Source organism: Lepisma saccharinum, chromosome 19, assembly GCF_977018435.1.
Source record: "Lepisma saccharinum chromosome 19, izLepSacc3.1, whole genome shotgun sequence".
In the NCBI taxonomy this organism is placed as follows: domain Eukaryota; kingdom Metazoa; phylum Arthropoda; class Insecta; order Zygentoma; family Lepismatidae; genus Lepisma; species Lepisma saccharinum.
In genome coordinates, this window is record NC_139247.1 from 61,182,522 (window position 1) to 61,200,409 (window position 17,888).

Genomic DNA, 17,888 nt, shown 5'->3' on the forward strand with positions numbered 1-17,888 from the left:
AGAAGAAAAAAATATGAACACCAATCTTTTTCCCCTATTGCATTGTGAAGTCTCATCACTGTTGATGATTTGTTAATTTTAGACATTTTGGGGGACTGAGCTTGTAATTTTTAGATATTGGGAGGGGGACTTCTACTCCTTAAACTAATTTGTGATTGATTGTTAGTTTTATATCTGTGTGTGCGTGTGGGGGAAGGGTGTTATATCCACCTACACCTTCTTCATTAAACAACTGATGTTACCACTATCACTCTTTTTATACCATTGACGTGATACTGAATGTCTATTAGCATCATATTGATCATTGAACAATGGAAATTTGGTTGAAAAAGAAGCAAGGACACTTACATTTTATTGGGTAACTTGGGTGGTATCCTAGTCCAGCATTTGAAGTAGAAATTGCTAGCTGGGGGAATGTTTAGTCGAGTTTCGGGGTTTATTGGGAGAATGTTCCTATGGTTCAAGATGGTGAGAGTGAGGCAGCTGGGAGGATGCCACTTCGAGCACTGCCTAGTCAGAGGAGGATTTATTACTTTGCCAACAAATTTTGATCCCTCCCCCATCTCCACTAATGGGGAGAAATGGTAAAATTCCTAATGCTGTTTTAAATATTTTAAATTGAAGTAGTTAAAATTAAGTCAATATTACAATAATATCAACATAATGTGTAGTTTAGCTGACTGTCACTTTTGGCTAATTCAAACAATGGGGATGAAGGGAAAACACATATGGATCATGCAACACTAGTCTGCAGAAGATTATGGCTATGGGCCCAGGTGCCAGAGCCTCATCAGTAAGAGTGAAAATTGATGACTTAAAATATATAGGTATATAGAATGTCCTAAAATTGGGAAAAAATGCAAAAAATGACCATTAAATTTCTTATTTTCAGGTTAAAAATTGAAATGAAAAGGAAATTAAACAAAATGCAATCTTGCTTTTAAAAAAAGGCACCAAATGATACCACATGCACATTCAATTAAAATATGCAACGAGGATTTCCAATGGAAACAACGGAATAATTTTAAGACAATTTAATGAAAAAGTCATATACACTGAATGAATTGGTGTAAATTGCATTAATTTCCTAGTTTGCCCCAGACAGATGAAACCTGGTGGTATCCCCCGACACAACAGACTGTCACCAGTTCAGCATTTCTTTTGCTCATAAATTGCAATCCTACGAGATATATATATATAGGCCTATGTTCACAAAATATGATGAAACAATACATCGAATATTGCGAAAAATGCCGTAAATCGGGGAAAATGACCTAAAACCTGAAAATTGGCAAAAAATGCACTTTAAAATTACCTTATTTGGGTTCTAGACAAAGTGTAACATTGTGTATATTTAATGGGCATCGTGTCCGAGATGTCAGAAAAAAGATGACATTTCATCAACTTCTGCTCCCTACTCATCAGCCTTTCGTGGATCTTCCAAAAAATGCAGTCCTTGGAAGAAAACATAAAATAAAATCATCCTCACATTTATTGATGTAATTTTGTCAGGATTTATGCAAAATCACAGAACATGTAGTTTTGCAATATGTTTGATACTTAGTGTGAGTTCTGAAGTTTTGGTATTGATCTAGAATTGCAAGAACGACCGAGGAGTCGCTTGAAATGATATAGTAGCAGGATTTGGTTTAAAAAGCCAAATAATTGGGGTGATGGGATTTGACGTGCTGACCATGTATCACTTAATGAGAAGCCTCAAAGAGCTGTTGCACTATGTAGTTTATTCATAATTGGGAAAAGAGATACAGTAGTATATAAATACAGAAAAACTAGTACTCACTTTTATTCGCAAAGCTGTTTTTTCTTTTTCGATTAATTTCAGTGGCCACTGCCACCATCCTTGGAACTTGGGTGGCAGTGGCCACTGAAATTAATCAAAAAAGAGAAAAACAGCTTCGCAGATAAAAGTGAGTACTAGTTTCTCCGTATTTATGTAACTGTTAGTTTAATTGTTAATTTTGGTTACATGCAAACAGACTTTTTTAAAAAAATTAATTACTATATAATTTTACTTTAAAGTGAAAAGGCTTTATTTTTTTAGGGGGATGATAAGATCCTATAGATCTTTATTTAATTTTAGTAATATTTTGGTTAGTATTATAATTGTATATATTATTAGGTAATATTTTGTTGGGGAGATAAACCATTCAGTGAACATGATTTGGTGATATGTGGATTCCCTTTGTTTTCTGAAGAATAATAGTATGATAATTTTAATGATTTTATGCAATAAACTTGAAAAACCTTAATTAGAAAAGAAAAAGCATTCCAGAACAGCCATTTTGTGCACATGTAATCTATGTCACACAATAATTCCTGGGCGAAAAAGTACCGTCAGACCATATCTCTATGAGAATCTTGTGTTGGGGCACTGAGGATGAAAAATCAAACCATCTCAAAAACAGCCTCTTTCTTGAAATGATCTCTGGTTTCGAAGAAAATATTGTATTCTATGTATTAGCTAATGATTAGTGAGATCAAGGAAAGTGGGAAAGTGTGTATTAAGGCAAATGCAACAAATTATTTAAGACTGAGCAATGTAATCAATGTTGTGCTGAATAGTAAGGCCTGACTCGGAAGTTGATGGAAAGTCATCATTTTAATGACCTTGAAGATAATGCTCAATACAATTGTTTTCATTTTGTATTTGTTTTAATTTTATGATTGTTTATTGCATTTTGAGATTTCTTAACTATACTTTTACCCCTTCATTCATGTATCTTGGCTTTTTTTTCTCCCAAATTCTACAACAGCAAACAATTTTTTGCTTCAGGTTAAGTGAAGTCTTGGTATCTGGTCACAGACAACAGCAGATAGTAAAGAATGAGACTGGGTGTTGCAGGCAGCTGCAAATTGCACAATATATATATATATATTTTTAAATTTAAGTAGTGTGAACCATCAAACATCTACATAGTTGTGTTGTATTGTTCAAGTACTTGTATTCTCGTTTCTCTCCTTTGCGGTAGATCAGTCGTTAGGGTGTCTGACTACAATGTGAGAGACCCAGGTTCAATCCTGGCAGGGGAGAACCAGGTTTTTTTTCCACCTATTCAAGGGGCTCTGGTGCCCACCCAGCATCATAAAGGGTTTTCCAATAAGGGCGGGTCGATATTGGCAGCCATGTTGTTTTGGTGGCGTCTGTCTAATCTGTTGTTTCTTTTTGAGGCACTGATGCCAAATCACCATGGCAAGTTTCACAATTGAGCAGCGCGTCCAAATGATAAAACTCTATTATCAAAATGAGTGTTCGTTAGTGCAAACGTTGCGCGCGTTGCGCCCATTTTACGGCAGACGTGGTGGCCCTTCAAAGTCGACTCTTCAACGTTTGGTAGCCAAATTCGAGACGACCGGTTCGGTAAACAATCAGACAACACCCGTACGTCAAAGGAACGCCAGATCGGCTTAGAACATCGCCGCGGTCTGTGAAAGAGTGCAGGAGAACCCCAGGCAGTCAATTCCTCGAGGTGCCCAAGAACTCGGCCTTTCGCAGACTTCAACTTGGCGAATTTTGCATCGGGACTTGGGCCTACACCCGTACAAGATCCAACTTACCCAGGAGCTCAAAGTTAATGACCATAGAAAATGCCGTTTGTTCGCTGACTGGGCTTCGGAGCGTTTGGAAGAGGATCCCAATTTTGGCCTAAAAATCATCTTTATCGACGAGGTGCATTTTTGAATGAATGGCTATGTTAATAAGCAAAATTGCCGTATATGAGACGACGCCAATCCACACGAGGTTCACCAGGTGGCATTCAATCCACAAAAAGTTACTGTTTTGCGGATTTTGGGCCGGCGGCATCATTGGTCCGTACTTTTTTTGAAAACGACGTTGGTGATGCCATCACAGTCAACGGCGAGCGCTACAGAACGATGATAACCGATTTCATTTGACCCAAATTGAACGATATGGACATAGACGACATGTGGTTCCAGCAGGACGGCGCTACGTGCCACACAGCGGACGCCACGATGGACATTATGCATGAACGATTTGAGGGTATGGTTATCTCTCGCAGAGGTGACGTGAATTCGCCACCAAAATTGTGCAATTTGACCTCGCTAGACTTTTTCTTGTGGGGTTTACTGAAGTCGCAGGTCTATGCCAATAAGCCGCAATCGACCAATGCCCTTAAAGTCAACATCACCCAGGCCATCACTCAAATTCAGCCATATCTATGCAGCAGAGTCATTGAAAATTGGACCACTCGGATACGTGCCACCGTGAGAAGCCACGGCGCACATTTGAACGATGTTATATTCCATACATAATGGCATACATGGGCCTTTCAAATAAAAAAATAATTTCGTTCATACCTCACACACAGCTTGTTTTATTCCATTTCAACATCGACCCGCCCTTATTGGAAAACCCTTTATAAAGTCGGAACTTGGAAGGGGAGGGTGTAAGGGTGGCCAGGGGCATAGTGCTGATCACATCACCTCCACATTCAGCCGTGATCAAGAAAGTGTGAGGCTATAACTCCGCACCAGCACAGGGGATGATTTTTTCTTTTTACTTGTTTTCAATTCCTCTAGTATTTCTATTCAGGCACTTTCTTTAGCTACGTTCTTTGCTTTCATGGAGCTTCTTTATTCCACCATTCATTTCTCCTTTTTTGGGTTCCATTTCAAATACTTCAGAACAGGCCCTTAGCTAGAACTGATCTCCAGGGGGTGGGGTGGAGGCCTCTGTAAACCAAGTCCATTTTTCAACAGTTTAACCATATTAAATGAAGGTTAAATTATATGTGTATGTAAAATTTATAAATATCATACAAATACTACAGTACTTTTTTCTATAGCCTATCTTCTAAAACATTTCTTGAAGTGCTAATGACTGCTACTGACACCATCCCTTAATACACACTCCATACTATTTGTATATGATATGTATATCATACATGTTAAAATGTACAATAGTCACTTCAATCATAGTGCCTACCATACATTCCATCCCCGGCCGAAGCAATAAAACTCCCCTTTGTTCCCAAAACTTGGGATCTGTTAACATTCGGTGCAGATGTGGAAGGAATGTGGATGATGACGTCAAAATCACAGATTTCTGTCAAACGAGAGGCTGCAACAGCGGCAGGGAAGGTACAGATAAAGAAGGCTCCCTATGAAGAAACTTTCTAAAGTCTAGAGAATCTTACCACGCTTTCAGATTTCACCAGCGTGCATCAGACTGGTGCACCAAAAATGACGTCAATTTCGGTGAAATTCGGAAAGCTTCATACTGAAACAAATGAAACTTAGATTCGGAATGTATGGTGTTTATCAGGAAAAAAATCACCATCAGTGACTAAATCACAGAAGATATTTTATGAATATTATATATTTCCACTTAACGACATCTTATTTTGCAAATAAATACTTTCCTGCATGTTTCAGCAGAAGATGGATGCATGTTTTGTTGCATCGGCATACTTTATTTCACTTTGCGTGCAAGTGATGGAGTAGTAGTATTTAAACTGTCGACAGTTTATGCCTGCATCCACTTTATTTGCCCTCCGTGCAAAATCGGCGTGACATTCCGTACTATTACCTGCAGAATGCATATCATGAATCGGAAGAAGCTTAAGTGGAGACGATGGCATTTTGATTCACCAGCCACACCAGCTCTTGCTTCAGAAGTAGCTTACAGTATAGTAGTTGTAAAATTTTCCCAATCCTTTTTCATATCGTCTCATTCTATTTTTTCTCTTAGTTTTTGTATTAACTATTGTTCATATTCTCTTCCATTGGTGGCTGCTGCTTAGGTAGCAAAGATGCACAACCACCATATTTCAGGACTTACGGGGGCCTCCCCGATGGCACAGTGGTAGTGTCATCACCTTGTAATCAAGGGGTCCCGGGTTCGATCTCCGGTGGAGGCACATAGTGGTTCGGTCCCACTTTAAACTGTAAGTCCAGTCCCGATTAGCCTTACTGTGCATAAAGTGGACTTAAAACACCAAATCAATCAATCAATTCAGGACTTACATAGATAATTATTAAACTTGTTTTTAAAGAATAATAGTTAGATAATGTAATCATAAGATAAATTTCTTCCCGAGCATTTTCTGTTGTGTGCTTAGGCATGGGATGGAAATCTCTGTCTTTCCACGTGGTGGTGTACAGCAGGATCCATGAGTATTACCATGCAAATTGTCCATGACTCTTTTCATTAATTTTTCTCTCACATCCTATGTGTTTTAGAGAGATAGATTTTTATGTATGCTGGTGCAGAAGTTGTCAACAGCTTGTTTTGAGTTTTCTTTTAATTCTTGAAGCTCTTATTCGGTCAAATAAAGTGCACATACAGGATGATGGACAATTTGCACGGTAATACTCATGGATCCCACTGTACTCAGATTCTGCCACTTCAAGAGGGCATTGGAGGCCTCCCTATTCTTTTATGTGTGTTTTAATGCCATACCTGCATTTCTCCTATTCCAGTGTATGGGTTGTGGGTGGTTGCATGCAGATTGCAACTATGTCCAAAGTTGGCAACCTCAGAACGTCAAAACCTTCCATGCTTGTGAGTGACCACATTCTTGTTTTTTGGACCGTATGCTCATACCGAAAAACGTATTGTTTATCTGTGGTAGGTAGGCTTGCATTTAAAGATTTATGTAACATAAGATAGCTAAGTAACAGCAAGGCTCATGTTGTGCGCTGAAAGCCAGATCCCAACATCGAACTCTGGTCAAGCCATGGATGTACCATCCAGGCACGGAGCATCCATGTAAGCTGTGTAAGCCAGGCTTACACTTTATTAGTTCTAGTAAAATGTATGTAATTATATGGCAAAATTAGTAAAAACTTCAAAGTTCAACTTGGCCCGATACCAGTCTTCGAGATCCTGTTTATTAGATTGCAACACTTCAGCACCAGGGGACACATGGGAACTCCCGCCTTTTGCTTGCGGAAAGTTGTCAGCCGTCTGAATGTTGCCTTACAAATTTCTGACCACGAAGGAGCAGTGCCTACCGTATCTGGATGGAGAAGAGCGGGCCAAACCCTAGGTTTGTAAACCTACGGCCACAGGCTTACAGCAGCGTTGCAAACCCCATGTTTAGAAAAAGTGTTGTTCATGGACATCCACAGTATTTCTTTCCACCAGGGAGGATTAAGCAAAGTGTTGTTTTTTTTTTCAGGGGTTGGGGTAAACTAGGTATATTTCCCTTCTCAAAATATACTAATTCAATTTGAAGTTGACATTTTTCTGCAATGCCCTTACAATAATTAACAATTTGATGTGACTGAAATGAAATTGTGTGTGTGAAAGTGGTTGACATTCATTTTTCAGGAAGTCTCTCCTTGCCTTGCCCCTTCTGGACATCCATGGTGTCGTTTAAACTCCGAAATTATGCTACATACTACTAAATTGTTCTGTGATTTTCATATTATTAATATTAATTTATAACAAAAATATAAATATAAATTCGAATGGATCAACCAACGGCATGGGTTAGACGTTATACGTGAAAAGTTTCAGAAAATTCAACCACAACGAAAAGTGGCGCTCTTGTTTTATTTATATCCCCAACTTACAAGCAACTTTTTAAACTTGTGCGAAATTTAGCACCATTATGCTTGGGTTGGCTTCACTGAATATGCGCCAGCGAGAGACAGGTCCTGCAAAACGAGGGGCTCCAGCGGTGTCGGGTATGAATGGTTGACTGCAAAGGAAATTTGAGGTGCTTCAAGGAGGTTTTTCCAGGAACAGGGAATTCTGAAGCAAAAATCTATCAGGAAGGGGGGAAAAAGGAGATACACATGAGTGGGATACGGGAAAACTAGATACACATTGATGTGCTAAATTCTTGTTTCTGTTTTTAGCTTATAGGAGATCATAAACATCAGAAATATTAAGATCTCTGTACTCAGCTGGTAATAATTGAGCTAAAAAGTGCAAAAATAAAAAAATATATAAATGTTAATGAAAGATGAAGATTGAACCAATTTTACAAATCTCATGTCAAATGTGAACAAAATATTATTAATTACGTAGTCCGTGATTCAAACACTCTTCGAACAGCATTCGAAAAGCCTGTTTATGATCTTTTAGGTGCTAGATTTGCTTTTACAGTATCCTAAGAAAGCACTTACATGTCCTTTGATAGAAATTTCTGGATATGTCCCTACAATTAGTGAGCATTTCTTTTATAATTAATACTGTATTATTTTTTTTTACTAAATATAGGGAATTTTAAGGCAAGAGAGGGAATTTTTTATATCCAAAAGGGATATTCCCCTCACAGTCCGAAAGATCACTGCTTTGAGCAGGGACCAATTTTGGATCTGGTTTCTTTTTGTTTCCCCGTTCTTGTTGTCGAGGTATTGCTTTTGCGAATTCCATCTATTCAAAGTGGACTGTCGGCCCTGTGCTGTTGTGTGATAGTGAAGTGCATTATGGAATAAAACGAGTGTGATTGTGCGGTGGGGTGGAGAACTTGGTGCAGACACCGTTATCCAGCAAGGATTTTGCTGCCAAGAAACTTGTGGATGTAGGTAGGCCCACCCCTTCCTTCTCTAGCAGGCATAGTAACAGAAACGAAAAATAAAGTGCGCCGATTTTGTGATTCAGGGTACGAAGCTGATACTTGGTTATGCGGTTTTAAAAAGCATTCTGCACTTTTCTGTTTCCTTCTGTTTTCGATTCTTTATTATTATTATTCATTTTATCTAACTTTGCATATTTTTTATCGTTACATTACTCATTGTGATAGGAATAAGACTGACTTAATTATCAGTTGAAATGTAGGAGATACACAGCCTAGCAAAGAAAACACCAATCCCAGAGATTTATCCAGAATTTTTAATTTGGTGAAAAATTCCAGGGAAGTGTTCTGAAAAAGGGGGGGGGGGGGTCGATGTGTGTGGATGATTCGCTAACCATGTCAGCCCAAAAATAAGCACAACGGGAAATAACCTTCATCATGATAGGCTTACACTGTTGGAAAGGTCACACTCCGCCACTGGTACCATCATGTTTGTTTGATTCATCCTTTCACCGTCATCATCATGATTAGACTATGATGTAGGAAAGGGATGTAAAATAAATATCTTGTTAAAGTGCAGCTTCAGTTTTCATCTTAACCAGCCTTGTGGTAGGCGTCTTTCATTGAATAAAAACATATTTTTTCTTAATTTCCAACTGTACCTAAGTACAAGTAGCGGGCGATTAGATACATGTTAAGAAAAAAGAAAGGTCAAGAAAAAGTCAATAATTTTGGAGTTGTTATTTTGATAGACACACTGCTACAATAAACGGAATTTTTTTTATGCTGCGAGTAGCACACTTGGGTTTTACACTGACTTTTTGCTGTCGCTTTCATCATATTTTTGTAATTCTTTCACGTCCCATGGGGTTTAAGGGGTGACTTTCCACGTACACCAAATTGCCAACCCCACTTCTACGTAGTTTAGTTTAGTTTATTTGCGTCCAAGGACTACCGGTGTGTACAAATTACAGTACATGGTAATATAGGACATGTCAATACTTATATTACAATACAATATTACATTAATAGATTTTACAAATACAAAATATATAGCCAAAAATTGTAAAAAATTGGGTCTTACTCTGGTATTATATCAAAATCACAAAAAAATATAACATGAGAAGATATAGAACTTCTAAACGGCGTACGCTTTTAGAAGGAACATGAGTTCGAGTTCGGCCAATACCCAGCCAGTGTTACTGCGCTGTTGCCAAACTAACTGCTAGCGCAAGAGAAGGACAGAAGATTCGCGATGTGTCCATTATTTTGATAATATAACAGTATATATGAGTACAGTGAAATAATATAGTGAATATTTCTACACAGGATTATAATATCATATCACTGTAGCATATACAAGAAACCCATACCTGAAAGAAGCTTGAAGGTATATATTCATCACCGTTCTCGTAGTCTTCCTCAGTCTCCGTGTCACTGATTTCACTCATTTCCGAGTCACTCTCCTGGAGGTTAATGATTAGGTTTTGCACCCTTGGTGCCTGTACTACTGGTGCTAGGTTTCGAGAGTGACATTATTTAAAATAAAAAGAACACACACTATTGCACGAAAGGGCTGTATTTAATCTTTTCACAAACTGTTCTTCGTGGCGAATAATTTTACACCAACCTTGCTACGAAAACGCTGAACTCAAACTGACCCAGTTTTTCAATGTTCGAGAACGCCCAGAACAATGAAGGGTCATTGTTTATATCGAGACGAATTTAACACCCACAGTTTTCTCTAGACACAACAACTCAGCTGCATCAACATGGTGGCAACGAAAAAAACAGGTAGAAGGAAATGAAAGTTGATGTTTCCCTTGTTTCTTCAAGGAACGATAACTCCGGCTGTAGGTGACGGAAATTCATGGGACTTGGACAGTCAGGTTCAAAATGTCTTGCCCCATCTTATGATGAACCTTAAAGTGGCGAGTTTTATGAAAACTTCTTGCGTGCAAGAAAAATGCAGACCACGGCTTTTAACTTCCGCACCACAGTCTCCTAACTGTACAACGTTGCACTCCTGCCATTGGCTGATCGCCACGCACACACCCTCTGCATGGTCCCGCCCGATATCGCTTCTAAAAGCGTGCGTCGTATAGGTGATACTAATTATCCACTTTCATTTGACATTTAATTTTACAAGAATAATATGTGATTATACTACATTATGTACATTTGTCTTATGTAAAAGTCGCTTCCATGTATTCAGCTATAGAATAAAAAACATGCTTCAGAAGCATTGATTTTATCTTGTGCTTGAATATCATCAATTTTGGTTCTTTCCCCACATCTTGTGGTAGTTTATTGTAGAGATCTATGGAAGAGTTTAAGGGACCTTTCTTACATAAGTTAAGGTGGCAGTGTTTTATGTGAAGTTTGTCTTTATTTCTTGTGTTTAGGCCATGTATTTCCTCATTTGTGGCAAAGTTGGAAATATTTTGCTTAACATAAATTAAGCATTCATAAATGTATATGCAGGGGAGAGTTAACACATTAAGTTTACGGAAAAGAGTTCTACATGAATAAGTTTTCTCTACTCCAGCTATGATTCTTATAGCTCTTTTTTGAAGCATGAAAAGGACATTGGAGTGGCCCTTGTTACCCCAAACCATAATACCGTATCTTAGTAAAACATCAAAGTTTGCCATATAAAGGCACTTTACAGTTTGGGTGCTTGATATGTCTACCATTTCTCGAAGGGCATAGCACACACTACTTAATTTTGATTGTAGCATGTTTATGTGTTCTGTATAGCTAAGGTGTTCATCCAGAATGATACCCAGAAATTTTGAATTTTTTTTAGGCTCTAGTTGTGTATTCCCAGATATTAGATTGAGGCTTATTTGGTTTCTGGTTTGGATTGTAGAAAATGTAATGTAATTTGTTTTTTTGCTGTTGAGGAGTAGATTATTATTTAAAAACCAGTCATCTAATTTGTTTAATGCGTTATTAGCCTTAGATTGTAGAGCATCTTTGGAAGTGTCTGTTACTATAATATTTGTATCATCAGCATATAATATTACATTTGCCTCGGGTATAACATTTGGTAAATCATTATGTACATAAGAAACAAAAGAAGGCCAAGAATACTTCCCTGAGGCACCCCACATGTTACACTTTTCATGGTGGAGTGTTGATGTGTTACATATCCTTTTGCTGTGGTGTGAGCGATTTCTACAATTTGCTTTCCATTGGTAAGGTAAGATTGAAACCACTTTTGTGGTAGTCCACAAATACCAAGTTTTTGAAATTTCCACAGCAATATCTCGTGATTTACAGAATCGAAAGCTTTTGATAGGTCACAAAAGACTCCTACCATGTGATTACAATTATTCAGCAATTGTGTGACACATTCTACTAAGTCTGCTAATGCTGTTTTCATGCTTCGTTCAGACCTAAAACCATGCTGCGACAAGCTTAAGATTGAGTGTTTACTACAGAAATTTTCTACTCTCATCATTATTGCATGTTCAATAATTTTTGAGAAGACTGAGAGTTGCGAAATGGGCCTGTAATTTGATAAATCCTTTGGGTCATTTTTCTTCAGTAATGGTTTAACAACAGCTATCTTTAGCCTGTCTGGGAAAATACCCTGTTCAATGGAATTGTTTATTATATGTAGTAATGGTTGACATAGGGAACTATAACATTTCTTAATTAGGAAGTCTGGTATTTCATCAATGCCGGAAGATCGTTTGTTTTTTATACACCTGAAGATTATCTTTAATTCCTGTTCAGTAATGGGGGAAATGAACAAGGATTTGTCATTTACTGTTATGTGTATAGAACATTCTTCTGGAGCAGCCACAAGCCCATTCCTTCTATTTGGAACTTCATTTACAAAATACTCATTGAAAGCATTCGCAACATTAGGGAGATGTTGGACTTCTTTTCCATTAATGCATATCACCATATTATTACGTAAAGATTGGTGTTTTGTTGATGCATTTCTTATAATTTCCCACATTGTTTTACATTTATTGTTTGAATCATTGATTTTACGGTCATTATGATTAATTTTTGATTGGTGGAGTACAATTTTATATATTTGCTTATACCTCTAGGACTGCAATTTGCAGACGAACGGGACTCTGCCGTCTGGACCTGCAGCCAGTATAATTTTTGTAGGACTGTGTTTGGTCCTTGTTTGTGCTCAGTGCACATTTACAGCCTAAGCTTTAAAGCCAGGTAAGGATATTTTAGTTTTCAGACACGCTTTTATTTTAGTCATGATAAGGGGCTAGACCCCGTATAGTGTGACGGGTGCAAAATAGACTAAGTGTTGACGCACCCAAAGTTTTAAATTTAAATTCAAATTCAATATTCAGGTGCCATGCTAAATTTAAGGGGCGACCAGAAAGTCTTGACCTGTGACGTCAGGCCAATCAGAGGACGTCTACACCACTGACATAGAACGTGACTTCATCAATGCATGAAGGCGGATTTCTCAAAAACGAAAACTATATCGACGAGATATTTTGCACATTTTATTTCTATTCTTTACCATCATTCGTAAAATTGATTAAAAAAGTATATCGTGCCGTAGTGGAAATGTCCATTAATTATTTTTTTTTATATAGGTGGGTACATACCGTAATATTTATCTTGTATTATATTATAGCTAACATTTTTTTTAATATTTACAAGTGAGATTCACGTCTATCCATCCACTCCATTCTTTTATTTCTGCGAAAGTGGAGCGTAAACCCAAAGAGAATACCATTCTCTTTGCGTAAACCATTGTGAAGGACAATTTGCAATATCAACCCTCAGTTGTTGACAGAGAGAACGGTTTTGACATGTCTATGGTTTTGACTTTTGAGGTGGTTTTGTTCAAGCGGCTTCCAAGAGGAGACATTAGATTGGTGAAACTTTTTTGGATACTAATTTTCATTATTATTGTTCTAAATTTACCATTATCAATATGCCACCAAAATATAGATTTCAGGAAGGTACGTATTGCTTATTTTCTGGTTATTTGTGCTTACGTATATTTCATAGTACGACCATAGAAATATGGGTATACCGAAATTTGTTACAACGCGAATAATATTTTCATGGCAAATATTGTTTTTGTTTATAAAATTATGTTCGAACGTTTGATATCTGTGTAGAAATTTATAATCCATAATTATTTAAAATAACTCTTTGTTAGAGCGGGCAGAAATTGGCAGGTACATTTTATAAAATAGATGCTGGAATAAATTCCCCCACGAGCGGCAATTTTTATGTAATTATATACAATCGTAGTAATACAGTGTAAGTTTGTTACGTATTGTATAAATGCATAAAAGTACGTTTGGGATTTAAAAAAAACTCATACAATGTGTTCAACTGCGAGAGATACAAAGTATATCCAACAAATACAAGAGAGCGCCATTTTGAACTACAACAATTTCATGTTAGTGGAGCCAAACGAGTGTGATTGCTTTTGACCTTCTGCTGCAAAAGTTGTGTGTTTCCATATTTTTTTTCATCGGAATTATCCCAAACATGAGAAAGACAATTGATGTTCCCACTATTTCCTTGAGTTTTTATTTATTTCGGCATATTTCTTCATCTTCAGTTACATTATGGTTAAGTTCTTTCACTAACTGTCCAATAGCTGCAGAATTTCAGAAAAGGAAATGAAGATTAAAACAATTTAAAGAATACCTTCACCAGGTGATGAATAGGGAACGGAATTTTATGTGCTAAAAAACTCAGAAATATTTATTTTTTATGTGTCATAAATGTTGAAAATATGTGATAAAAACAGGAAAATATGTGACAAAAATAAAAACATTTGGTAACAAAAACTAAGAGTTGCAGTGGATCACCATAGTTTTTTCCAAATTCTCCATTGTAAATCTGTGACGATTATCTCTAAAAAGCATCTCATATTGTGAGAAAGATCGCTCCACATCACAAGAAACAATTCTTGCATTTTTGAAGCACGAAATGTCACTAACGCTGAAGTTTTCCAGAGCTTCCTCTTCCTCACCTTCCAAAACTCGTGCAATTTGGCACAAAGTTTGAAAACCTTGGGTTTTCCCCAAAAATTATGTACATTTAGACTTGTGCATTAGATCCGGTGAGTTTTTTCAGTTTCGTTTCTACTATATGGACTTCACCCACGGAAGCTGCTAAAGTGTTCGCGGACGATTCAAGCTTTCATATGGAATTAGAGAGAAAGGACAGATTTGTTGAGATGTATGCCAATTCGACTTTTGAGGAGGGATTCTTGCAGAATTCTTCTTTGTCGAGATCATTTACAACAGCTACAATTTTTTCAAAGTTCTTGGCATAATATACAGTTGCATCCAACCAAGTGCCCCATCGCGTAACTACAGGTGTAGGGGGAAGGGGAACCTCAGGAAATTTTTGTTTAAAAATGTCTATCTTGTAGGCAACTTGATAACTTTCTTCCTATTTGAAACCAGTTTATCGACATTGGGATAAAGAGCTCTTATCTTTTCACATATTCTATGCAATGCATGAGCCACACATGTAACGTGCACCATTTTGGGGTAGCTAACGGCAAGGCCTACTGCAGCTTCTTTCATGTAAGCTGCAGCATCTGTGACGAGAAGAACATTGTCAATTTTTATGCCTTCCGGCCACAATAGCTGCATTGCTTCATTAAAAAGCTTTGCTATCGTTACATGTAGCCAGCCCCAGCTACTTACAGCTATTTTCTCCCAATAGGATCATAGGTGAGGCGCCAGAAGTCTGCCAGCAAGCATGTTCAAAGAAGAAACATACCTAGCACTCTTGATATGAAAGGTGCGGAGAATAAACATTTTTCATTCGAGGATTTCGAGGTAGCTGAAGTCAATGAGCAATTTTATGTATTTAAAATGAAAATTCGCAAAATATGTATTTACATACGGAAAACTGGAAAATTTGTTATGTAAAATAAAATTTGCTGTGTTGACATATAAGGCTATGATCAGAATTTTGGCAAAAATGAGGGTCTCTATCTTATCGCAGAAAAAACATTTATTTACCTAAAGTTCCGTTACCTAGTGATGAATCTAGTTTTTGTGCCATTTTCACCAGGTCTCATGATTAGTCACTGCCTGGGAATTTCTTTTTTATAGAAGATCCACGTTCTCTTGTAAGATTTTTCTTTTTATTCTGCTTGTTATGGTAGGTAGTTAGGTTCCATGTCTCAAAAAGAAATAGAAGGTTAGAAATCTCCATAATGTTTAGTGGGTTAGTTAGATTAACTGCTCCCTCTAGTAATGATAGTTATATTTATTGTTCTATATTACACTTTATGGTTAGTTGAGTGATTACTTGCAAAAGATTGACAATGTGTAAAATATAATAACATAAGTTCTTGATTTCTATTTGAAAAAAGAAACTGTTGATAATAACTCATTCTACTAGTCTACCGATGCCCTTCAACTTAAAACAAATAAAAAATCTGCAATCTTAATCTGATGTTTTGAAACACTATACAGGGTGTTTCATAAATAATTAAGTGGTTACAAAAATGTAAACTATTTAACTTATGTTAAAAGACCAGTCTAGAACGATTGAGGAACGCGAACAGTTTGTGCGTGTATGTTTTGTTAAGCTGAGAGTTCATATCCCTGCTGCTAGGCAACACTCACATCACTCACGGTGTTTCGTGCAATGTTTTGGTCCCCAAACTCACCGGATCTTACAACGTGGTTTTTTTTTTGTGGGGTTTCATAAAAGACAGGGTATTCGTCTCACCGATGCTGCATGACATCACACCCCTAAGGGAGCATATGATCGCAGTGATTGACACTATCGACAGGCCCGTGTTGATGCGAGTGTGACAAGAAGTAGACTATCATGTTGATATGTTCTGTGTCACCCATGGTGCACACATTGAACATTTGTAGGTGTACAAAAAACTGTTTGAGTTCCTTGTTCGTTCTGGACTGGTTTCATTAACATAAGATCAATACTTCACTTGCAATAAGTTTTTGTAACCCCTCAATTATTTATGAAACACCCAGTATTTTACTACATATCCTCCTTTTGATCTTGTCATTTCTACATGGAATGCTATGCCATTTTTAAAGCTTTTGAATATGACATCATATCTCTTGTCACCATGGTCAGATTTCCTGTACACCCACAAGCAAAAGTATTAGTAGATAAATTGACCATCACCTTTTTTCATACATTGTTTCCTCAATGTAATGATCATGAATGAAAATAAAAATGTTAATAAGCAGACATCATCCTATCATCAACAGAATTCCATTGCTTAAAGCAACACAGGATGTGGAATGAAGATAGATATGGATAATTTGCCTATTATTATCTTTGCTGTTGGCTGTACATTAAATAATATTATTTATGGCTCCTTTTGACCAGGGTTAGGCCAAGCTAGGCTACTTTTTGTTATAAAATAATACACTAGTTCACACTTATGTCAGCTGACTGACCCAAATACATTTGTGTACCTCTCCTATCTTGTGAGATATAGATATATATAAGGTTCCTACACTGCTTCCATTCCTTTGCTGTGATATATGTGTGTTGCCCAACAACTACAATAAAAATGGTACTAAGTCTGGATGCATAAAAAGGCTGAATGACACAAGGCTAGATTTCCTGGTGCAGTATTTTCTCACCATATAGTTTTCACATCACAGATACCCGTTACTGTACTTGTTGATAGCTGCTGCTATTTTCCTTACAATAGTCAAAATTAAAGGTTTTAAGAAAAGAAAAGCATGGACTATAAATTAACTTGAAAGAAAATATGGTAATTAAGATGTACTCAGCATGCTTTTTAGTGAACTCGGGTATGTATTAATACAGGATATTTGCAGGATTCATTCATAAAAATATAAATATATTTTGTTCAGCTATGTTAAACATTTAATACACTGGTAATAATAAAAATATTCATTATTTGCTAATCACATGATCTGTGTACCAATGTCATTACTATGGATGAATTCCTAAATATGAATAAACATGAATACACCTCATTTCTGTTACTTTTTATTGTTTTTTATTATTTTTTATTTCACATGTGTGAAATTTTATACATTGACTCCCATTATTAAAACTATTAAAACTAATGTTGCATACTGCTTCTACAACTACTGTCCAAAGCAGAACCAATCATGTGTAATACCTTTTAGACTGGACCTATATGAAAAGCAGAAAATAACATGGTAGTTTTGGATAAAGGCGAACTCTGAAACAAGAAAATCTTCTCCTTAGAGGATATGGAGTAAGGGTCTTCTCTCACCAGGAGCAGAAAATCAACCTGAAGTGGCTTTTGCTTTTGTGCAAGCACCCCTTCATGCCCCATTGGTGCAGCCCCTGATATGAACCTGCCCTCAAGTGATAAATTTACTTTTTGTGTATATCTATTGAGATTTCAGAGCAGCT

General features: G+C 37.0%; 1 protein-coding gene across 1 annotated transcript in view; it reads left to right on the forward strand.

The window, feature by feature from the left end:
- The window catches only part of LOC146003035 (uncharacterized), a 74,702-nt gene that overhangs the window by 31,427 nt on the left and 25,387 nt on the right, over nt 1–17,888 (forward strand). The window contains exons 11-12 of the mRNA XM_083141198.1: nt 6,463–6,544; nt 13,378–13,468. Of these exons, the coding sequence (XP_082997324.1) occupies nt 6,463–6,544; nt 13,378–13,468 (173 nt within the window). The remainder of the gene's footprint in view (nt 1–6,462; nt 6,545–13,377; nt 13,469–17,888) is intronic.